Genomic DNA, 23,089 nt, shown 5'->3' on the forward strand with positions numbered 1-23,089 from the left:
TGGCCAGGCTGGTCTCGAACTCCTGACCTCAAGCGATCCACCCAACTCAGCCTCCCAAAGTGCTGAGATTACAGGCGTGAGCCACCGCACCAGACCCATTATCATTAGATTCTCATAAAAAACGAGAAATCTAGATCCCTCGAATGCACAGTTCACAGTAGGGTTCACGCTCCTATGGTAATCTAATGCTGCCCCTAAACTCAGCTTCTCTGGCTTGCCGCTGCTCACCTCCTGCTGATCTAGTAAACATCTAGGCAGGCTTTTGGACAGCTGAGTCTGGAGTTCTTGGCGAGAGGTCAGGCTGGCCGTGAAACGTGGGATGCCTTGGCACATAGATGGTATTGAAAGCCACAGGACTGCATGGGGTCTTGGGACTGAGCATAAAGAGAGGCTCTATATCAAACGGCCAAGGCCAGAGGCAGAGGAGGAGACCCCGGAGGAGGATGGGAAGGAGAGGCCAGTGGGGCAGGGAAAAGCTGTGAAGCCAGGGAAAAAGGGTGTTTCCGGGAATAGGATCAACCTGAACCAGTGCTGCCCCTAGGCAGGGCAGGATGAAACTGAACCACCATGGATTCCATGGCCCGATGGCCTCCAGGCCACTGGGGACCTTGAGAAGAGAGATCTCAGGGGACTGGTGCGCACAAAAGCCTGACTGGCATGGCTTCAAGAGATAACCGAAGGAAAGGAAGTGGAGAAGCGATAAACAGACAACTCCCTGGAGGAATTTTACTCTCAAGAGAATTAAAGGGTAGTAGCTGGAGAGGGATCTGGGGTCAAGAGAAGATTTTTAACGAGGAGAACTCTCACGGCGGTTTGTGCAGAAGAGGGCGGGTGTGATGACAGGGATGGAGAGGGGAGAACTGCAGCGACCATGTCCTAGGAGGAGCTGACGGGCCGGGACCACCAAGCAAGTGGAGGGTGGATGCCCCTTCCCTCACCCCGAAACCCACTTGCACTCAGTGTCCGCGCCGCCGGCCATAGTGCCCGGCTGATCGCGGGGCCGGGACTCTTAAGGACGCCCTCCCCGAGGCGCAGCCCGTTCTAGCCGGGGTGGAGGGGGACGCGGCGCTTCCGACGGGGCGCGGACCGGGTCGGGGCTGCGGGGCTGCGAGAGAGGGCAGGGGCCACTGGCGTCCGCTCCTGCCCTGTTTTCCTGCCTTCCGCACAGCGTTGCGCAAACCTAGCTTTAAACGCCCCTGTCGGCCTCAACTTTCCCACCTCGACTTGTCTCCTCCAGCCCCTGATTTAGAAATCCTGAGCCCCCGACGGTTGCGCCTAGGATACCGACCCTCGCGGCGGCCCTGCGAAGCGAGTATGATCGCCCCATTTTTCTGAGTAGGAAACGAAAGTTTAGAGACGACAAGGTCCCAGCTGCGTCCTGTTGGAAGGGCCACTTTCCTCTCCCTCCGCCAGCGGGTGGTGCGAGGGACTGGGCGAGGCAGCGCCTCCCTAATGAGGCGACCCGCAACCCCGCCCCTCCCGCCCCGGCTCCGCCCCGCCCGCCGCGGCACCGCCCCACGGCCCGGACCGGGTCGGCGAGGCCTCCCAGCCTGAAGCCCGAGGGGACTTCGTGATTGGGCGGGGCTGAAGAGCTGGGTGGGGCTTTCCACCAGCGGAGAGCGGCTAGTGGGCGTGGCCACGCGAGGGCGTGGTCTGCTGCCCCGCCCCCTCCGCGCGCTCAAAGCGGAGGGCAGCTGCGGGGGCGGGGTCAGAACACTGGCGGCGGATCCCAACGCGGCTCCCTGGAGCCCGACACCGAGCAGCGCCCCGGCGGGGCCGAGCAGGTACCGACGACCGCGCGGGATGTCTTGGGCTGGACCAGGCGGGCGCCCGGGGCCTGCTGAGGACCACAAAGGGCTCTGGGGGTCCTGATCCGGGTTGTGCTTCTTCCCGCGGGCTCTGGCCCCTGCCTCCGCCCCCGCCCCCGCCTTCCTGCCGCGAAGCCGGCTGCGGCGGAGCCGATTGGCGCCTGCGCTGCTTCCTGCGGCCGGGGCCAGTCCAATGCATGGGGCCCGGGCGGGGGACTAGGGGGAAACTGAGTCACTTCGGTGTGGGAGCACTTCTGTGTGGGAGGCACCACCCACACTGGGCTCTAAAAAGGATCCCCCTCCAAGCTATGGTTTAGGGTCCTGGCCCCAACCTGTCTCCACAGGGGCCACACCCCACTCCCGCCTTCCCCCTTCTTCAGCACCCAGGGGTCCCGCCCTGGCTCCCAGCAGCCTCCACTGGTCCCGGAATGGCTAGGATCCGCTGCAGCTGCCTCCCTCCCCTCCCCCTCGCGTCCCAAGCCCCCGTGTGCTCCCTCCGCTGGCTCTTCGCACAGTGTCAGCTTACACGCCTTATATAGTCCGAGCAGGCTCCAGCAGCGGCCTGCCTGCAGGGACCTGGGGGCGGGGGAGAGGAGAGCCGGCCCCTGACTCACCCGGCCACCCGAGGCTCCAGGCTGGCTGCCTTGGGGGGAGGCCGCACCAGTTTAGTCCCTTGGCCCACCCCTGGTTGAAAAGAACCTCGAGCCTGTATTGAGGCACCCCTCACCGTTCCAGTCCGTAGGGGACAGAGGCTGCTTCTCTTTCCAAATTGAGGTACGCCAGCCAGCAGCACAGCCCAGCCTGACAAAATACCTGCCTACTATACCTTGGGTGTGCTCAGCCGCTGCCCGTGCCTGCCTGGCCTCTATCCAAGGCTGGTATCCTGAGCTGGGCCGGCCTGCCTGCGCGCCCACCATGCTGGTAACACCTTCTCTTCTTTCCTCTCAGAAGCCAGCATCATGGATTCCTTCAAGGTAGTGCTGGAGGGGCCAGCACCTTGGGGCTTCCGGCTGCAAGGGGGCAAGGACTTCAATGTGCCCCTCTCCATTTCCCGGGTGAGCCTAGGTTTGGGGAGGGGCTCCCCCAGCAGTCTTTGGGTGCTCAGGTCTCCAGAGGGTGATGGGGGGAGTCCTAACAGGAGATAGTTAGGGACCAGCAGGCCAGGAGATGTCCAGGTCCAGAGATGTGGTGGTAACTGCTGGCCACAAGGACTCTCGATGAGGTGGACACTGGGAGAGAAGCACTCAAGCTTCCCCAGGCCTGCTCTGTACCTGATGCTGTTCTCCCGAGCTCCTGTGGCCACCTCGGAGGGCTGGAGGGAGGCTCATTGTGCAGGATGGGAGCCTGACATCTCCAGGAGGTGTGTAAATTTGAGGGGGGAGCCAGGCCACAGGCAGGGCACTCTGACTATAGGATTTCACTTCGAACTCACTGCCACCCAGGGAATAGCAGTCCTCATCCTGTTTTTCTAGATGAGAGGAGGAAATCACGGAGAGGTGGAGGGGCTCAATCATTGAGTCCATGGTGAAGCAGGGATTGGAACTGAGGCACAGGATGGGGTGCATTTTTTTGTGGGTAAGAGAAGGGGTCTCTCCCCAGCCTATGTAAGGACCTGCATCCACTGTTCTCATTCAGGATGTGGTGGCCTTTGACCCCAAGCAGAAGTGTAGGACGGGGCTCAGCTCTAGGGGCTTAACTCTGGTTCCCAAGATCCTGCCCTGGTGCGGGTGGAGCTGGAAGCTGGCTCCTCCCTGTAGCAGGGGGATTGCCTTATAAGCCCAAGAATGCAGCCCCATGCTGGGATGGCCAACAGTGGCTACAGTCTGCAGAGCTGAAAAGGGCTGGCCTAGGCCTGGCCCCCTGAACTCCACCGGTGGGCCCCTCAGCAGGACAGGAGGCTGCAGCTCCAGCTGTAGGGTCCAGTAGTGAGACACAGCAAATTGCCTGCCCAGAGTGGGTGAGGCCAGCCCATGGGCTGGGGGTCAGGTGGGGGTGGGGACTTCCTGCCCCTATATCCGCCTGCCCAGAGAGACCCACCCAGGCACCCGGTGGGCAGGCAGCTAATGGCAGGAAGCCCAGGGTAAGCCCAGCCTGGAGGGGGCCAGAGGGTTGTCCAGGCGCTGCCTGGCCTTTGGAGGGGCTCAAGGTGGAGTCTGTCTGTAGGAGTTGGGCATGGGGGTCAGGGTAGGTAGGCAGGCTGGCAGTGCCCTTCCCAGGGGTCCTTTCATGGGGTTCTGGAACCTGCTTCACCAGCAGGGTAGTGAGGACAGCGGTCGCCCTACCACACACACACCCCTACACAGTCCTCACACAGCCCTGAAAACCTCCCTATGTTCCACTCCCTGGGAAAGTGCTGGCCCGTGTGTCTGGGGAGCCTGAGCCTCAGTTTCTTTCCTGATGGAGATGACTTTCAGATCTGGCCTGCTGGGGGCACTCTGGGCTAGGTCCCTTGTCAGCAGCCTGGGCATGTCAGCTGGGCCACCAGCTGAACCCAGGCCTGGAGTTGGACCTGGGCCCACATGGGTGGGTAAGGTGGGCTTTTCTGAGTTAGGCCGGCTCCCTCCCTGACCCCAGAATGGAGGGAGGTGGGAGGGGTGAGGGCTGGCCGTGGGCCCAGGCTTGGGAGATGAGGTAACGTCTGGGTCTGGGGGGTTGGGCTGCTCAGCCTGACTCACCCCCACCCCATGCAGGGTCCAGCCCCCTGGCTTTTTCCCTCCTTGGTTCCTCTGGCCTCACCCTGCCCCTGGCCTGAGCCCCTCCCTGTCTCTCTCCAGCTGCCCACCCATCGCTGCCTTCTCTTCTGCTGCCCTCCCCACACTGTGACCACTCCCCTCGCCCTCTATGCTTCCTGCCTTCCTCTGGGAAGGGAAGCCGTCCCCATCCCCCACCCTCTCTCCGGGAGCCAGCTGCTCCTGTGCACCCCAAGACCCCCACCTCGGACTCAGCCCACACCTCCCAGGAGCCAGCCCTTGTGGGCAGGGAGTGGCTGGGCCAGGTTTCCCTTGTACTGACTCACCATGACCTTGAGTAAGTCACTTCCCCTCTGGGGTGTCACTTCCCCACGCACAGTATAAAGGGTTGATTTAGTTGGCTTGAACTAAAGGTGAGGGAGGGGCTCAGGGTGTCTCCAGGTGGGCTCACCCCTCAGTTGGGCCCCCATGCTCAGCAGAGGTGGCCTACAGTGGTGGAGTCTTAGGGTCAGGGTCACTTCCTGGCCCTGCCTCTTGCTGGGTGACTTGAGTCAAGTTGTTTAACCTCTCTGTGTACACTTTCAAGTGCAAAATGAGTAAAATCCCAGATTCCTCCACAAGGTTATTGGAAGATGCAATGTCGATATGTAGCATACTTGCTCAATAAACTGAAGGAGGTGCTCTTAATTAGCGAGTGAGGAAAGGCCACCGAGCTCTCTTAGCTTCCCTGAAGTCATTCCTGATGGTCTCAGTTCATGCTGGTGGCAGCCATTTCTCCCAGCCTACTGTCACCCCTCATTGCCACTGGAACCAGGGACTCCCAGCTCAGAGCCTGAAGGATTGGAGTCAGGGGAGTTGGCAGTTGAAGGCTCGGGAGTGACACTCATGTATGGCCTATGAAGCCCCAGCTGTCACCTTAGGCCCCATTCAGGCAGTGTTCATAGGGAACCTGGAGATAACAGGGCCTGTTCCTGGCTCTCAAAGGGTCCCAGCGGACCCCTGCAGATGGCCCCCAGACGGGTGCTGGGGGGTAAGAGATCCATAAGAGCCCCCAGCGGTAGCAGGGAAGAAGCTGCCTAGAACCATGTTGAATGAAGAGCTCTCTGGGCTCTAGAAGTGGGGCAGCTTCAGGTGGGGCAGCGTTGCCACCTGGCTTGGGTCTGCAGGGTCTAAGGGCCTCGGTCACTTGGCTTTTCTCCGTAGCTCACTCCTGGAGGCAAAGCGGCACAGGCTGGAGTGGCTGTTGGTGACTGGGTGCTGAGCATCGATGGCGAGAATGCAGGGAGCCTCACACACATCGAAGCTCAGAACAAGATCCGGGCCTGTGGGGAGCGCCTCAGCCTGGGCCTCAGTAGGTATGTGCGTGGGCGTGGATGGATGCATGGGCGCTGACAGTGGTGATCCCTGTGGGCCCACGCTGTCACAGTTTCCTTTTCCTTCAGGGCCCAACCGGTTAAGAGCAAACCCCAGAAGGTACGAGGTGGGCCGGGACATCTGGGCAGCGGGCGGGGTGGGCTTGGACAGCCGGGCCTGCTTGCCCTCCTGGCACAGCCTCGGTACCCCAATCCCTGGCCAGAAGTAGAGGGCAGAAACTGGAGCTAGGGCGGGTCTAGGGCCCTGGAGTCGAGCCAGGGGCTGCCGCACGGTCTGGGCACCACGCATGTCTGCCTGTCTGTCCGCCTGCCTGCCTCCCGCCGCCGGTGCTGCGTGCTCGCCCGCACTTGGTCAGCCCTCGGTCCTGCGTGGACTGAAATCACCACCCCCAAATGGGCCCCTTGAAGCCTGAGCTGTCGTCTCCCCTTAGTCTCCTGCAAGATGTGGGAGGTGGTGGTGGGCGGCTGGAGCTGCCACTGTCTTCTGGTGCGGGCGCCCCACTCCCACCCAAGCCCCTGCCCGCCCGCCCGCCCTGCCCGGCTCTGTCTCTGCTCAGGCCCCGGCCCCTGCCGCGGACCCCCCGCGTTACACCTTTGCACCCAGCGTCTCCCTCAACAAGACGGCCCGGCCCTTCGGGGCGCCCCCGCCCGCTGACAACGCCCCGCAGCAGAATGGGTATGTCAACCCCTACCCGCCCGTGCCCGCTCCCGCGCCCACGCCCACGCCGTCAGGCCCCCTGTGGCCCCACGCCCGTTGCCCGCTGCCCGCTGCTGCTCAGTCTGTGCTGCGCCCCAGCCCGGCGGAACCGTGCGGCAGCGACCCCTGGCGGCCGGGGTGGGGCTGCAGGCACAGAGCCCCTCCCGAGGCTGTGGCGCCCTGCAGGGCACCGCCCTGGGGAAGGGTCTCTGAATGAGGCCGCGCCCCTCGCTGGCGGCTTGGGGCTGGGTCGTGGTGTTGGGCCAGTTGAGCCCTAGACACTCAGTGCCGCCTGGTCCCCGGCTGCTCTGACCCCTCCCCATCTTTCTTCCTCTCCTGTGTCTGTCCCTTTGTCCCTTTATCTGTCTATCTGTCTATTTCCTTCACAGGTGCAGACCCCTGACAAGTCAGTGAGACCCCTCTGCCTGTCCCTCTCTTCTTCCTTTTGGCACTCTGGGCGGCAGCCCCTCCCCACCCTGGCTGCCCTCCTCTCCACTTTGCCCTCCTGTCCTCTCACCCACCCGCCCAGCAGGGCTTCTGGCCTTGCCCTTACCCACTCCCTCCCATCACTGTAACCCACATGCACCAAATCCTGGGAGGGGCTGCCCCCACTGCCCACCCCCAGCGTGGGGTTCTGAGCCACACCCTCCCCACAGACAGCCGCTCCGACCGCTGGTCCCAGATGCCAGCAAGCAGCGGCTGATGGAGAACACCGAGGACTGGCGGCCACGGCCAGGGACAGGCCAGTCGCGTTCCTTCCGCATCCTTGCCCACCTCACAGGCACCGAGTTCAGTAAGTGCCAGCCTAGGCAGGGTGGACTCTCCTGGCCTCCAGCCCAGGTGTGAACCCTGACCTTCTGTCTCTCTTGGTCAATGCCTGCCTCTGCCCTCTCAGTGCAAGACCCGGATGAGGAGCACCTGAAGAAATCAAGGTACAAGGATGGGCACTAGCCCCTCTCCCACCTCCTGCCTCTTCCATTCCAGCTACTGCCCTATGTCTACTTCTGAGGCTCCCAGCTGGGGCTTTCCATTCTCCTTCCTTCGCTCCCTCCTCCTCTTCTTCCTTCTTTCCTCCCTTCTCTCATTCCTTCCCTCCTTCCTTCCTTCCCTCCTCCCTCCCTATGTCCCTTCCATCTCTCCTTCCTTCCACTTCTTCCTCCCTCTCTCTCTGCCCCTCAGGGAAAAGTATGTCCTGGAGCTGCAGAGCCCACGCTACACCCGCCTCCGGGACTGGCACCACCAGCGCTCTGCCCACGCGCTCAACGTGCAGTCGTAGCCCGGCCCTCTCCAGCCGGCTGCCCTCTCTGCCTCCCTCTTTCTGTTCCTCCTGCCCAGGGCACCCCCTTAGTGTCTCCAGCTTCTGCCTACCTCACCCCCCCCTTCCTGCCCCTGGCCTGAGTCTCCTGCTGGCCTGGCCCTGGCCGCCCACCTGGTACAGAGCCTGGCTTCATCTGACACTGCCTTCCCTCTTTGCCCTATGGTACTGCTGTCTGCCAGGTCTGTGCTGCTTTGGGCATGGAAATAAACATTCTCAGTCCTGCTTGCTCTGCCTCTGTCTTCTATCTTTGTGGACCTGGTTTGCATTTGGGGCGTGGGGGTGTTTCATGGTTCAGACTCAGTTTGGGCCCTGCCATTCTTGTCTTCAGTGGGAGGGGGGTACCTGGCAAAGGGGCCCCGCCCTGCCATCAGAGATGGCTTCCTGGCATAAGGGGAGCCCCACGAGCTGCCTCAGAAGCAGGAGTCCTGCTCCATCTCCCAGCTAACTGGACTAACTGGGGTCCAGCTACTTGGATGTTGCTAGGAGAAGCTGCCCTTCAGTGGGACCCAGAGTCCAACTCAGCAGTTTTCACGTCCCTAGGCATCTCACATGGGACCAGCAGGACCCAGGTTGGGGGGTGGGGCCATGCCAGGACCCTCAGCCAGGCAGGGCCTTGAATGGCAGATCTTACAGCCAGGTGCCCAGGACAGAAGCCCCAGCCCCAGCCTCATCTTCACCCCAGGAGCCCTGGCCTGGTGAGAGGGAGTGGGCTTGGGCCTGGGCAAGGGTGGGTAGGGGCCAGGGGCATGGGGGTAGTGGGCTTCTCTAAGCTGCCTGGGGCTCCACCCCCTGTCCTTTGGGGTCCCTGGGTACCCCTTTAGAGCCACTTTCCCCGGCCCCGGCAGGCCCTACCACCCCCAGCCCCACCAGCCGCCCGCCCTGGGCCGTGGACCCTGCATTTGCGGAGCGCTATGCCCCGGACAAAACGAGCACGGTGCTGACCCGGCACAGCCAGCCGGCCACGCCCACCCCGCTGCAGAACCGCACCTCCATCGTGCAGGCGGCCGTGGGAGCGGGCCCAGGAGGGGACGGCAACAACGGCAAGACTCCTGTGTGTCACCAGTGCCACAAGGTCATCCGGTGGGTGGCCTGTGCCCGTCCTACCTTGGCTTTCCTGTCCCGCAGCCCAGCCCCACTTGTCTGCCCACCCGTCTTGCCTCAGCTGTGACTCGGGGGAATAGAATAAGGATTCAGTTCCCAGCCGGAGTGGGGGTAGGGCCTGGGGTCTCAGATTCTTAATCCTACGCTACCCACCCCACCCATCGACCTCAACCACTAGCAGAGTCTGCCCTGGCAAAATGGCGGAAAGGCCAACCATAGTCTGAAGCCGCACCTCTACCCTTACTACTCTCTGGGCAAAGAGGGGCTTGCCCCCTCCCAGCCTCTCTGCTCCTCCCTCCTGCTCTCTGTCTCCCTCTGCTCTCAGAGCATGCAGGCCTGAGCCCCTCCCTCTGTGCACTGCCTGGTGGGGCCAAGCAGCATCAAACAGCCCCCCAGCATTAGTGTGCTGGATTCTAGCACCTTCTTAGTCCTCAATGCTGGCCTGCTCTTGACTCTCTGTCAGCTCTTTTTGTTTTCTCTTTTTTTTTTTTTTTTTTGAGATGGAGTCTTGTGGCCGGGCGCGGTGGCTCAAGCCTGTAATCCCAGCACTTTGGGAGGCCGAGGCGGGCGGATCACGAGGTCAAGAGATCGAGACCATCCTGGCCAACATGGTGAAACCCTGTCTCTACTTAAAATACAAAAATTAACTGGGCGTGGTGGTGCGCGCCTGTAGTCCCAGCTACTCGGGAGGCTGAGGCAGGAGAATTGCTTGAACCCGGGAGGCAGAGGTTGCAGTGAGCCGAGATCGTGCCACTGCACTCCAGCCTGGCACCTGGCAACAGAGTGAGACTCTGTCTCAAAAAAAAAGAGATGGAGTCTCGTTTTGTCGCCCAGGCTGGAGTGCAGTGGTGCAATATCGGCTCACTGCAACCTCGGCCTCCCCGGTACAAGCAATTCTCCTGCCTCAGCCTCCCGAGTAGCTGGGATCACCATGCCTGGCTAATTTTTATATTTTTAGTGGAGATGGGGTTTTACCATGTTGGCCAGGCTGGTCTCGAACTCCTAACCTCAGGTGATCTCAGGCCTGCCTCAGCCTCCCAAAGTGCTGGGATTACAGGTGTGAGCCACTGCGCCGGCGGCCATATCAGCTCTTACCAGGTAGAACAGGCCAGCAGAACAGGGTGGCTCCAGGGTCTGCCCAGGGGTCCTCAGCTTTCATGAGGCGCCAGTCATCAGCCCTCCCTCCTGGGGTCCTCCCTGCTCTGAAACGGCCTTTCCTGTCACTAGCAGTTCAGTGTCCTTTAGGGTCCCTGGGTACCCCCTTTAGGGCCGCTTCCCCCAGCCCCACAAGCTTCACGGCTGTCACGATCACTTCCAAAGCCCGTCTTCTACCCTCTGTGGAAAATGGAGAGAATGAACTCTCCCTCCCAAGGCTTCCCAGTGCGGCGGGTCAGTCAACCTGAAGAGGGCCAGACCCCTACCTCCTCTGCATATGCTCCTTCTCACTGCCCTCATCTCCCTGCAGGGGCCGCTACCTGGTGGCGCTGGGTCATGCATACCACCCCGAGGAGTTTGTGTGTAGCCAGTGTGGGAAGGTCCTGGAAGAGGGTGGCTTCTTCGAGGAGAAGGGCTCCATCTTCTGCCCACCGTGCTATGACGTGCGCTATGCACCCAGCTGCGCCAAGTGCAGGAAGAAGATTACAGGCGTGAGTAGGGCTGGCCGGTGGGGAGGCGGTGCAAGCCTGTTAGTGGGAAGTGGGGGCTGCCAGGCAACCCTCAGGCTGGGTCTCTCCTTGAGGGAGCCCTCTGGGTCCTTAGCAACCTCAAGAATGGGCTGCTGTATTGGCCTCGTCTTGTGTTAGCCAGAACGCTCTTAACAAATGACCACATTCCTGCTCAGAAACTGCCCGAGACTCCAAAAAGCAAGAGGCCCAAGCCAGGAGAAGCCCTCCTGACTCCCACTTTGGGCTCTCCCTCCCCTGGTGAAATGGCAGAACGGCCAACCGCATGCCGAAGCTGCCTCATCTCATGCTTCCTCCTTACCAGGGCTGCCAGGGGTAGCCAGAGAGCTCTGTGATGGAGATTTTCATATTAGTCAGGGTTACCTTGACCACAAGTGGTGGAAACCTCAAAATAATGGTGGTTTATTCCTCACCTAAAAACACCCAGAGGTGGGCAGTCTGGGACTGCTACGGGGGACCCAGGCTCCACCTCGTTGCTTGACTGTTCTCAGCATCTGCTTACTTACCACTCACAGTGCAAGACGATGCTTAGCCTCTGCCAAAATGCCTGCCTTCTAGCCAGCAGGAAGTTGGAAGAAGAAAAGGGACAGAGTCCCATGGCATCCATCCTTAGAGGATACTGCCTCCTGACCCTCTGCTTCCATCCTATTGGTCAGAACTCAGTCACATGACCATACCCAGTGGCGAGGGAGGCTGGGAAATACGATCTTTATTTTGGGCAGCCATGTGTCCAACAAAAATGGGGCTTCCATCAGTAGGCAAGAAGGGGAGAATGGCCGGGTACGGTGCTTCACACTTGTAACCCCAGCACTTCGCGAGGCCAAGGTGGGCAGATCATTTTGTTGTTGTAATAGTTGATCATATTTGTGGGATACTTTGTCTATAGGCCTTCAGCTTCACAAACACACAAAACACACATCTCCTATAAGATGGCCCAAATTGAAGTCGGTTTCAGTTTGGGTATTCCCATCTTATAGATGAGGAAATTTTGCCCAGGACGTCAGTCATTTCCCCGCCAGCCTAGTCCACACTCTGATGGACAGTTCTGGAGGAATGGGCTGGATCCCAGAACCTTCCTGAGCTGGGCATAGGAGTTTGCTTCCTCAGATCAAGGCCTTACTGTCGGCTGAGTGCCCTGCTCAAGTTACACCTTCACCCTATGTACAGGACGGGTATCTGTTGCCCACGCCATAATGAGGACACGAGGCTTAGAGGGCCCAGCTGGCTCCTGGGTCCTGGGGTGAGCCTTGGGCGGCAAACTCTGCTGCCCTCAGCCAGGCACATGCTTCTGTCTTTGTCTCATTGGCTGGGACTGTTAGCATAGGTCCGCCCTGGGGCAAGGTGCTTCATGCAGGCGCTGTTCTCAACCCATGGAGTTGACTCTTCGAGAAGTGAGGCGGGACAAAAGGAAAGGACTAGAGTGTAGTGAGCAAATTGTGGGGGCCCTGACAGACCCTGGGGAGCCCCCATCTTATCCTCCCCAGGGGCAGAGATCCGACTTCATCAACCTGACAGGTGCTGTAGTGGGCCGCTTACCACCCAGTAGTTCTCGGAAACATTCTCTGCCATTTGTTGCTCGGAACTGTGCCTTCCCAGGCTGGAGCATGGGGAGGGCAACATGGGGGATCAGATTGTTGCAGCAGAGTTGGAGGAGAGTTCCAGGGGTTGGGGGACACATCAGAGGGGACCCACCCAGTTGGGATCACCTGGGGGGCCCATGCTCTCAAGTCTCATCACTCCCCACCAGCCCGCCTCACTTGTGCTCCAGCCACACAGGCCTCTCCATCTGGCCAGTGAGCTCCACTCCCTCCACTGCACGGCCTGTGCCCGGCTGTCCTCTGCCTCCAGGCTCTGCATGGGGCTTGGCTCTTACTCAGAGAAATGGGAAGCAGTACAGGGTTTCATGCAGGGGGCAAATGGCCTGGCTTGGGTCGCAGGAGCCCACTGTGGCAGCTGGGAGAGCTGGGATAGGAGGTGTTCCTTCAGCATGCTTTTTACCTCATTCCTTTCTTTCTTTCTTTTTTTTTTTTTTTGAGACAGAGTCTCACTCTGTCACCCAGGTTGGAGTGCAGTGGTGCAATCTCTGCTCACTGCAACCTCCGCCTCCTGGGCTCCAGGGATTCTCCTGCCTCAGCCTCCCGAGTAGCTGGGACTACAGGTGCCCACCACCACACCTGGCTAATTTTTGTATTTGTAGTAGAGACGGGGTTTCACCATATTAACCAGGCTAGTCTCAAACTCCTGACCTCGTGATCCACCCATCTCGGCCTCCTAAAGTGCTGGGATTACACGCGTGAGCCACCGCGCCTGGCCCTCCTTTCTTTTCTTCTGGAACTCAGATATCACTTCCTCAGGGACACCTTCCCTGACACCCTCTCCCCGCCATGCCAGGCCCCCCACCATTTGCTCACTACACCCTAGTCCTTTCCCTCTGCCCATCTCGCTTCCCCAGGTGTGAACTTCATGGGTTGAGAGCAGGGCTGTTTGCACCCAGCACCCAGCCCCGCATACAGGAAGTGGCCAGCAAACATGAGTAAGTGGATGGAAGTGGCCTCTAAGTGGGACTTAAACATGAGTAAGAATTCACTGGGAGAGGGATCCAAGTAGAGGAAATAGCTTGTGTCACCAGGTCACGCCTGGGAAGAGTATGAGATGAGGGGAGGACTGGGTGATGGTCATGTTCGGAGCTTGGAGCTGGGGGCTGGTGAGGTCAGATGGGCCTCTGAACTCTTCCTCTGGGGCAGGTGGAAGATGGAGCTAAGACGGGACTGGAGGCTGTTGGGCCCCGGGCCAGCACAGTACAGATGGCAGAGGCAGACAGATGCAGGAAACATCTAACCATCTTAGCGGGTGAAAGAGACATTGATAACTGGGCCACAAGTTCTTCTGTATACCAGCAGAAATCTCCCTCCCAGGCCAGGTGCGGTGGCTGACGCCTGTAATCCCAACACTTTGGGAGGCTGAGGCAGGCAGATCACCTGAGGTCAGGAGTTCGAGACCAGCCTGGCCAACATGGTGAAACCCTGTCTCTACTAAAAATACAAAAATTAGCTGGGTGTGGTGGCTCACTTGTAGTACCAGCTACTTGGAAGGCTGAGGCAGGAGAATCGCTTGATCCTGGGAGGCGGAGGTTGCAGTGAGCCGAGATCATGCCACTGTACTCCAGCCTGGGCTACAGAGACTCTGTCTCAAAAAAAGAAGAGAAATCTGCCTCCCAGCCCTGGGCACCCGCCCTACCAGCCCACACCCCTGTCAGCGCCCCCTCTCCCTCCAGCTCGAAGCCCAAGTTCCTTCACTGTGACCTTGTCTGCTTCTATAAAACAGGCAACACCAGAAAGTAAGAAGAGCCAGCCAGAGGTGGGCACAAAACCTGTTTCTGCCATCTATTGGCTGTGTGAGCAGGGGTAGTTGCTCTCTCTCGGCCTCACTAAAGAGAAGGGTGGCACTATGCTGGGGCCAGCACGGTTGTGAGGTACACGTGGGATGGGGTACAAGTGTTGTCGAGGGCAGAAACACGCCATCCGAAGCCTACGTGTCACCCACACTTAACGTCTTGCTTGGCTCACACTGTTCCATTTCATTTTACAATCAGTAGCCAACAATTTAAAATGAGAAGATTTGCCTGATGCAGTTGCTTATGCCTGTGACCCCAGCATTTTGGGAGACCAAGGTGGGAGGACTGCTTGAGCCCAGGAGTTCAAAACCAGCCTGGGCAACATAGCAAGACCCCTGTCTCTACAAAAAAATTAGAAAATTAGCCAAGTGTGGTGGCATACACCTGTGGTCCCAGCTACTTGGGAGGCAGAGTGAAAGTGAAATTTCCTGCTTTTCATTTATTTACGTATAGAGATAGGGTCTTGCTCTGTTGCCAGGCTGGAGTGCAGTGGCATGATCACTGCTCACTGCAGGTTTGATCTCCTGGGCTCAGAGGATCCTCCCACCTTAGCCTCCCAAGTAGCTGGGACTAGAGGTTCCCACTAGAATGCTCAGCAGATTTTTTATTTTCTTTTCTGTAGAGATGGGGTTTCGCTATGTTGGCCAGGCTGGTCTTGAACTCCTGGCCTCAGGCAATCCTCCCACCTTGGCCTCCCAAAGCACTAGAATTACAGATGTGAGCCACTGCGCCCAATAGATTTCACTTTAACACCTAGATTTCAGCCTGAGCCAGCCAGGCATTCCTGAATGAACCAGTAGTGCCACTCCCAGAGGAAGAAGAGGTGCTCCTCCATGTGACACAGTCCCCACCTGGCCCTTGCAGGGATTGGGTCTAGAATCCCTGGATTTATTCTCAGGGCCCTTCTCACAATAGCCTCAGAAGGCTGGGATTGGGTTCCCACTTCACAAGGGAAGAAACCAAGACTTTAGAAGGTCAAGGTCTGGCGAAACCCACAGATCTCTGACCCTCATACCGCCTTGAGGCCCCATGCTGCCCTCTGCCTGCTCCAGATGTGAATACTGCTGGCCCTGGCTGGCCCCTAGGGCCCTGGGGATGGAGAGCTCAGCCCCATGTGGGTCTGTCCCCTCCCACCTCCCTCGGAGCCCGGTCAACTCACCCACAAAGGGCCAGGCACTGTGGGGATAGATAGATAGCCAACAAGACGGTGCTTTATGCCCTCCTGGGCCTTGCATTTGGCTGGAAGAGGGGAGAGGCAGACAGTAAGCAGTAAGCGAGGTGAGTAGGTTGCCCGGAAGTAATGTTAGATCACGTTACGGCAAACAGGAAAGAGCAGAGCAAGAAGTGCTGGGGCGTGGTGTGGGGAAGGCGGCTGGCTGCTCCTGGTGTGGTCAGAGTGGGCCTCGTGGAGAAGATGACATTCGAGTGGAAACTTGAGGGGGCTGAGGGGCAAGCCTTGAGATATCCAGGGCAGTAGTCCAGGCAGAGGGGACAGCCAGTGTCAAGCCCAGGACAGGAGCATGCCTGGTGTGCCAATTTCAGGCGAAAGGCCAGCATGCAGAGGCAAGGGGAGAGTAGTGGGGGAGACGGGGAAGAATGAGGTTAGACCTGCGGGCCTCCAACCTCTGCATGGGGCGTGGCTCTTACTGGGAGAAATGGGAAGCAGTATGGTGTTTCATCCAGGGGGACGTGGCCTGGCGTGGGTTGCAGGGGCCTGCTGTGGCAGCTGGGATCAGAGGATGGAGCTTGCAGGCCGGTTTTGTGTGGTCCCAGGGGCCAGAGATGGTCGTGGCTCACACCTTGCATGAGGGAGGCTGAAAAGCACTCAGAATCTGGATGTGCTGTGGGGGTGGGCTGCACTGGATTTCCTGATGGACCAGGTGTGAGGTGTGAGAGGAGTGGGTGTTTGGCAGCAGATGGGAGAATGGAGTTTCCACTGGTGTGATGGGGATGGTTGTGGGAGGAGAGGTTTGGCGTGAGGGATCAGGAACTTGAGTGTTGGACATGGCAAGTCTGAAGACGCAATGGACGTCCACTCAGAAACCTTGGAGTTGGAGATGGAGGCGTGGGAGTCCTGAACGGTTAGATGTAGTGTTTACTATGAGAAGGAACGGGGCCCGAGGCCAGCTGTCCTGTGTTCCGTGACCCAGGATAGGGTGGGAGGCTGCCAAGTGACTGCCACCTCCTTCCAGGAGATCATGCATGCCCTGAAGATGACCTGGCACGTCCACTGCTTCACCTGCGCCGCCTGCAAGACGCCCATCCGGAACAGGGCCTTCTACATGGAGGAGGGTGCGCCCTACTGCGAGCGAGGTACCCATTGGCCAGTGAGAGTGAGGAGGGATGGCACATGGGGCAGGCACGAATCCAGGTCCCCTTCCTCTCCACCCCTACCCCCAGACTATGAGAAGATGTTTGGCACGAAATGCCGTGGCTGTGACTTCAAGATCGACGCCGGGGACCGCTTCCTGGAGGCGCTGGGCTTCAGCTGGCATGACACGTGCTTCGTCTGTGCGGTGAGAACCCCGCCCCTCAGACTCAGCCCCAAGCTCACCAGCCCTCTGTTCTTTGCCTGGGGGATGCAGGAGAAGTTGGGAAGGGGTCTCTCCTGCTGCCCCCAAGCCCATGTGACTGGGCCTTTGCTGCCCTTAGATATGTCAGATTAACCTTGAAGGAAAGACCTTCTACTCCAAGAAGGACAAGCCCCTCTGCAAGAGCCACGCCTTCTCCCATGTGTGAGCCCCTCCTGCCCACGGCTGCCATGGCTGCCCCTAGCCTGAAGGGCCTGGAGTCATAGCCTGGCATTTCTGGGTAGGGCCGGCAATGGTTGCCTTAACCCTGGCTCCTGGCCCGAGCCTGGGGTTCCCTGGGGTTCCCTGGGGTTCTCTGGGCCCTGCCTCACCCCCCTTATCCTTCCACCCCACTCCCTTCACCACCACAGCACACTGGTGCTGGCCACACTGGCGCCCTTTCACCTCCAGTGCCACAATAAACCTGTGCTCAGCTGTGTCTTGTGTGCCCTTTCCCTGTGTACCCAGAGGGGTAGAATTTGAGGCATGTTGCAGGGTGGAGAGTAAGAGTTTCTTGGGCTGGCCATCTCGGTGGTCCTTGTGATGCGGACATAGCGGACTCATGTTAGTGGAGGAGGTACAGGTGGGATCCCATGTGCCAGGTCCGGTGCCCACAGACATGAGCATGAAGGGAACCACTGGTCTGGGCTGGGTTGGAGGCTGGAGAAGAGTAGTTAGGCCAGGTGTGGGGCTCACACCTGTAATCCCAGCACTTTGGGAAGCTGAGGCAGGCAGATCACCTGAGGTCAGGAGTTCGAGACCAGCCTGGCCAACATGGTGAAACCCCGTCTCTACTAAAAATACAAAAATTAGCTAAGTGTGGTGGTGCATGCCTGTAATCCCAGCTACTCAGGAGGCTAACGCAGGAGAATCACTTGAACCCGGGAGGTAGAGGTTGCAGTGAGATCACACCACTACACTCCAGCCTGGGTGGCAGAGTGAGACCCTGTCTCAAAAAGAGAGAGAGAGAGGGAAGGGTAGTTGTGGGTGGGTCTGCAGAGACAGGGTGTGGAAAACAGAGATGACCACAGCAAAGGCCTGGAGGGGCCAGCTGCCATCCAAACAGAAGAAAGAAGGTGGGGCTAGAGAGGACAGCCCTTAGGTCCTGGGAGGCCACAAGTGCCAGGCGGTACAGCTGGGGGGCATGGCACAGCAGAGTTTGAAATAGTGAAGGGACCAGTTCAGATTTGTGTTGTATTATAGAAAAGAGGCCCCAGGGCACTGAGGGAGTGAGGGGGAGGCTGGGAAGAGGAGTTGCAGCACTGACCCAGAGGCGGGAGCCAGGCAAGGGAGGAACAGACAGTAACATGGCAGAGATGGGACCCAGTGACAGGTCCAGGGGTTGAGGGATGGGGAGAAGGACAGCAGCTTCGCCAGGATCTATCCTATACCAGACTAGATCTCCCGTAAACCTCCTAGCAACCTTCCTCAATGTCTGCAATCACTTATTTCATTTTTAATTTATTTTAATTAATTAATTTTTTTAAAGACGTAGTCTCGCTCTGTCGCCCAGGCTGGAGTGCAGTGGCGCGATCTCGGCTCACTGCAATCTCTGCCTCCCGGGTTCAAGCGATTCTCCTGCCTCAGCCTCCTGAGTAGCTGGGACTGTAGGTCCACACCACCATGCCTGGCTAATTTTTCTTATTTTTAGAAGAGACAGGGTTTCACCATGTTGGTCAGGCTGGTTTTTAACTCTCAACCTCATGATTTGCCTGCCTCGACCTCCCAAAGTGCTGGGATTACAGGCATGAGTCACTGCCCAGCCAATTTTTTATTTTTCAATTTTAATTTTTTTGTTTTTAAGAGACAGGGTCTCTCTAGGTTGCCCAGGCTGATTTCGAACTCCTGAGCTCAAGCAATTCTCCCTCCTTAGCCCAAAAGTGCTGGCATTACATGCATGAGCCAGCACGCCTGGCCCACTTACTTTCTAGATGAGATGCAGAAAGGTTGGGAGACTTGACTAAAGTCACACTGCCATTGAGCTGGGAGCCAGACTAGAATCCAGGCCCGAAGCTGGGTGTGCTGTCCTGAGCACTGAGCACCATTTACCACCGAGCATCTTTCTGGAAAGCTGACTTCTGCCTGGTACCTCAAGGACCGTAGGCCTTGGTGGTGGCGGTGCCACTCCCTGGGGCTTCCTGCTTCCCACTGATGCCCTTACCACCCTAGAGGGACTGTCATCTGTTCTGTCCCAAGCCTGGACTGGAAAGAGACTGAAGAGAAGCCCTAAGTAGGCCAGGACAACTCTGTGCCATGGCTGCCTGGCCTTCAGGGGTCCCTGGCTTAAGGACCTACAGCACATCTTTCAGTCTTCTCAACAGGTCCTTGGCCCAGTCCTCTTTAAGAGATGAGAAGAGGCACTGTGTCTGGGCACAGTGACTCACACCTCTAATCCCAACAACACTTTGGGAGGCTAAGGCTGGAGAACAGCTCAAGCCTAGGAGTTCAGGACCAGCCAGGGCAACATGGTGAGACCCAGTTTCTTTTCTTTTTTTGAGAAAGAGTCTTGCTCTGTCGCCAGACTGGAGTGTAGTGGCACAATCGTGGCTCACTAAAACCTCTACCTCCTGGGTTCAAGCGATTACCCTGCCTCAGCCTACTGAGTAGCTAGGACTACAGGCATGCGCCACCATGCCTGGCTAATTTTTTGTATTTTAGTAGAGATGGGGTTTCACCATGTTGGCCAGCATGGTCTTGATCTCACCTCGTGATCTGCCTGCCTCGACCTCCAAAAGTGCTGGGATACAGGCATGAGCCTTCGCGCCCGGCCTGATAAGACCCAGTTTTTTACAAAATATTTAAAAATTAGAGGCTAGGGCTGGGCATGGTGACTTGTGCCTGTAATCCCAGCACTTTGGGAGGCCAAGGTGGATGGATCACCTGAGGTCAGGCGTTCGAGACCAGCCTGGCTAACATGGTAAAACCTCATCTTTATCTCTACTAAAAATACAAAAATTTGCTGGATGTGGTGGCACACACCTGTGATTTCAGCTACTTGGGAGGCTGAGGCAGGAGAATCACCTGGACCCTGGAGGTGGAGGTTACAGTGAGCTGAGATCATACCACTGCACTCCAGCCTGGACAACAAAGTGAGACTCTGTCTCAAAAAAAAAAATTAGACCAGACATAGTAGCTCACACCTGTAATCCCAGCACTTTGGGAGGCTGAAGTGGGCAGATCAACTGAGGTCGGCAGATCACCTGAGGTCAGGAGTTCGAGACCAGCCTGGCCAACATGGTGAAACCCCGTCTCTATTAAAAATACAAAAATTAGCTGGGTATGGTGGTGCATACCTGTAATCCCAGCTACTCAGAAGGCTGAGGCAGGAGAATCCCTGGAACCCAGGAGGTGGAGGTTGCAGTGAGCCGAGACACCACTACACCTCAGCCTGGGTGACAGAGCAAGACTTTCTCAAGAAGAAAAAAAAATCAGCTGGCATAGTGGTCCATTCTTGTGGTCCCAGCTACTTGGAAGGCTGAGGTGGGAGGATCATTTGAGCCCAGGCGGTTGCGGCTGCAGTGAGCTGTGCTCGTGCCACTGCACTCCAGCCTAAGCAACAAATGGAGACCCTGTCTCTTAAAAAAAAAAAAAAGCAAGACAAGAAGGGTCTCTGCTGTGTTCTCACTTGGAACCCTGGAGAATGAGTGCAAAGCTTCATGTGTTATTTTCATGATGTCTTGGAGTCTAGAACAGTGCCTGGCGTATAGTGGATGCCCAATTAAGTGTTCGTTGAATTCACCAGGTGCCTGTGGGACATTTAGGAGACACATTCAGCAAACAGCTGAAGATTCAAGTCTGGATTCACCTCCAATTCAATTCAGAAATGAATTTGAGAGAGGCTCAGGGCAGTCAACTTAAATACTGGTAACTGAGGCCTGGGGAGAGCTGGGAGCGGGGCCCACACAGGGAGCATCAGTAGTAAAGCAGGTGGGATGTGGTTTTCTTTCAGCCTAGACATCTTTGGCATATTAACCACAGAGTAGCATTCACTTCCACAAGGAAATGTGCTCTCTCCCACTTCTCTTGAACTGTGAAGCCCTCTCAGTCTGTCCTCGGTTCCCATGGATACAAGTGAGAAGGGCACAGGGATGGATGGTAACTGCGGCCGGGAGCCCGTCTGGGAACGCTGAGCAGCACGGCCAGATCTGCCAGTTTATCAACAGCGTCCAGAGGTTCAGATTTGTATGTGAGATCTGGTATTTGAATATTGGCAACTACATTAGATTTTTTAAAAAATCCTATTAGAAAAATAAGAAATGTGAGCCAAATCCAGCATGAGGACGGCCGGGGCCCAGCATAGTGAAGAGGCGAGACGCCAGAATGCCAGCATCACAGCACCAGGCAGGGACAGCACGGCCAGGGCGGGAGGACGACAGCCTCCAGGGAAGCCCGGGCAGGGCAAAAGCATGTCAAGAAGTTGCCAACAGTGTCAACCAGGCAGATAAGGCCGAGGAGTCCCATGTGGCTTTCACAAGGTGACATTTGCCAGATCAGTTTAGCAGAGCTGGGGCGGCTGCCAGGGTTAAGAGGAACGAGAGGGGAGGGTGGGGAGGATGTGGAAGGAGAGCGCAGACAGCTCTTTTAAGAGGCTTGGCTGTGGTGGGCCAAGAGGACCGCCAAGCTCAGCTGAGAGGCCAGGGTGGGTGGTGGGAGGGACCTGGGAGGCATCTGCCGGAGGATGGTGGTAGAAGATGGGAGAAGTTGGGAGGGGACTGTAAAGAGAGAGTGGGGTGAAGGGTGGGGGCAAATGCGGAATCGCAGAGCCGGAGCTAGCCTACAGTGGGGCAGGAGCAGGCACCAGGTACCTCCTTGGAACAGCCACCCTCACTCCATAGGCCAGAAACGTGATGCAATCACATGTCATTTAATGTTCATAACATCTTTAAGAACACATTATTTAAAGGTATGTTTCAGATGAGGGTACCGTGGCTCAGAGAGGACCAGTGACCTGTCCAGAGTCACCCAGATGGAATGGCCTGGCCTCTTGTTCCAAGGACCAAAGGCCAAAGTGTTTCCCGCCAACCCACCAGCACTCCCCAGCCCCTGTCGTGTGTCCCCCATTTTCTGGGCTCCCCTCCAGACTTTGCCACTCACCAGCTGTGTGCCTCCAGGCAAGACATTGCCCCTCTCTGAACCTTGGTTTTCCCATCTGTGAAATAATAGCGGCTGGACGCAGTGGCCAACGCCTGTCATCCCAGCACTTCGGGAGGCCGAGGAGGGTGGATCAGCTGAGGTCAGGAGTTGGAGACCAGCCTGGCCAACATGATGAAATCTCGTCTCTACTACAAATACAAAAATTAGCCAGGCGTGGTGGCATGTGCCTGTAGTCCCAGCTACTTGGGAGGCTGAGGCAGGGGAATCGCTTGAACCTGGGAGGCGGAGGTTGCGGTGAGCTGAGATCGCCCCATTGCACTCCAGCCTGGGCCACAGAATGAGGCGCCGAGTCAAAAAAAAAAAAAATCATAAGCTGCAAAGATCACAGTGTTCCGAAGCTGGGGTGCAAGGCTGTGCGGGTGGAGGCCATGGGGACTGGGAAGTGAAAGTCCTTGTGCCAGGCAGGGGAGGCCATTAGCACCCATGGAGGGGGCAGAGCCCATGGCAGGGGGCTGAGTGGGCAACTGGAGAGGCAGCAAGCAAGGGAGGGGATTTTCCCAGCTCAGAGCTGCTTGAGCTCATTTGGATCAGCAGGGAGGGAGGCGGTGGAGGGCAAGGGACTGTATTGCCAGAGTACGGAGGCAGGAACTCATGATTCTGCCACTGCCTCCTCAGTGCGGGGCCCCACATGGCCTTGGTACACACATAAGGTACACACCATCCTCAGACTCCACGCAGCCATGCTACCAGAAGGGAGCTGAGGCCCTGGGCTAAAGGGCTGGCTGCAGGTCACCTTTTGAACTGGAATCTGCCTGAATCCAAAGCTGACCCTGAGAGTGGAAGAAGAATCCCTCTCAACGGACACCTTAAAGGAAGGAGCGGAGGGAACCAGAGTTCTGGGGGTGATGGTGGAACAAGAACAAGCTCGCTGACTGAGAACCTGGGGAACTCAGGAAACCAGCACCAGCTGCTTGGGAGATTGTGCAGGGGAGCCACTTCCCAGCCAGTGAGGACCCCAGGTCCTGCCTGGGCCCTCCCACCCAGGTTTTGGGGGTGCTGAAAGATCCACTCAGATTTCACCTATGTCTCTTGCCACTGACAAAATGACCAGTACTTGGGCACCAGACAGATCAGGCAGGTCTCTCAGCTGCAATTCAAGCTAGTTTAAGCCAAAACAGGGATAACTGAACTGAAAAAGTAGATGGCTTCAGACCTGGCTGGATCCAGGTACCCAATGCAGCTGCTGGAACCCTCTCTCGTGTTCTCCATCCTCATCTCTGCTGTCCACAATGCTGGCTTCATTCTCAGAAAGCCCTCCCCACTATTATCAAGGATTGCTCCCGGCAGCTCCAGGCCCATACC

General features: G+C 57.8%; 1 protein-coding gene across 9 annotated transcripts; it reads left to right on the top strand.

Annotated features, from left to right (window-relative positions):
- The first annotated feature begins 1,707 nt into the window (after window positions 1-1,707).
- On the top strand, window positions 1,708-17,072 carry PDLIM7 (PDZ and LIM domain 7). Of its 9 annotated transcripts, none has more exons than XM_012466386.2 (13): window positions 1,708-1,784; window positions 2,757-2,863; window positions 5,702-5,853; window positions 5,941-5,971; window positions 6,429-6,547; window positions 7,225-7,361; window positions 7,464-7,500; window positions 8,520-8,581; window positions 8,732-8,966; window positions 10,453-10,633; window positions 16,256-16,376; window positions 16,464-16,579; window positions 16,716-17,072. In XM_012466386.2, the coding sequence occupies exons 2-13, from the start codon at window positions 2,768-2,770 to the stop codon at window positions 16,800-16,802; spliced, it is 1,374 nt and encodes a 457-aa protein (XP_012321809.2). In that variant the 5' UTR covers window positions 1,708-1,784; window positions 2,757-2,767; the 3' UTR covers window positions 16,803-17,072. The 9 variants fall into 9 exon arrangements, with proteins under 9 accessions (XP_012321809.2, XP_012321812.2, XP_012321813.1 ...); XM_012466389.2 differs by lacking the exon at window positions 6,429-6,547 and adding an exon at window positions 6,958-6,974; XM_064376581.1 differs by having other exon boundaries at window positions 1,711-1,784; window positions 8,427-8,581.
- The last annotated feature ends 6,017 nt before the right edge of the window (window positions 17,073-23,089 follow it).

The sequence above is a fragment of the Aotus nancymaae genome, unplaced genomic scaffold (assembly GCF_030222135.1).
Source record: "Aotus nancymaae isolate 86718 unplaced genomic scaffold, 86718_ANA_hifiasm-v0.15.2.pri h1tg000015l_1, whole genome shotgun sequence".
Taxonomy (NCBI): Eukaryota; Metazoa; Chordata; class Mammalia; order Primates; family Aotidae; genus Aotus; species Aotus nancymaae.

Bases quoted from the DNA above. Each gene is read 5' to 3' on its own strand.
- PDLIM7 (XM_064376581.1), top strand. From the start codon at position 2,768: ATGGATTCCTTCAAGGTAGTGCTGGAGGGGCCAGCACCTTGGGGCTTC. The intron at 5,854-5,940 runs GTATGTGCGTGG...CTTTTCCTTCAG, and splicing joins CTCAGCCTGGGCCTCAGTAG to GGCCCAACCGGTTAAGAGCA. The intron at 7,362-7,463 runs GTAAGTGCCAGC...CTGCCCTCTCAG, and splicing joins CCTCACAGGCACCGAGTTCA to TGCAAGACCCGGATGAGGAG.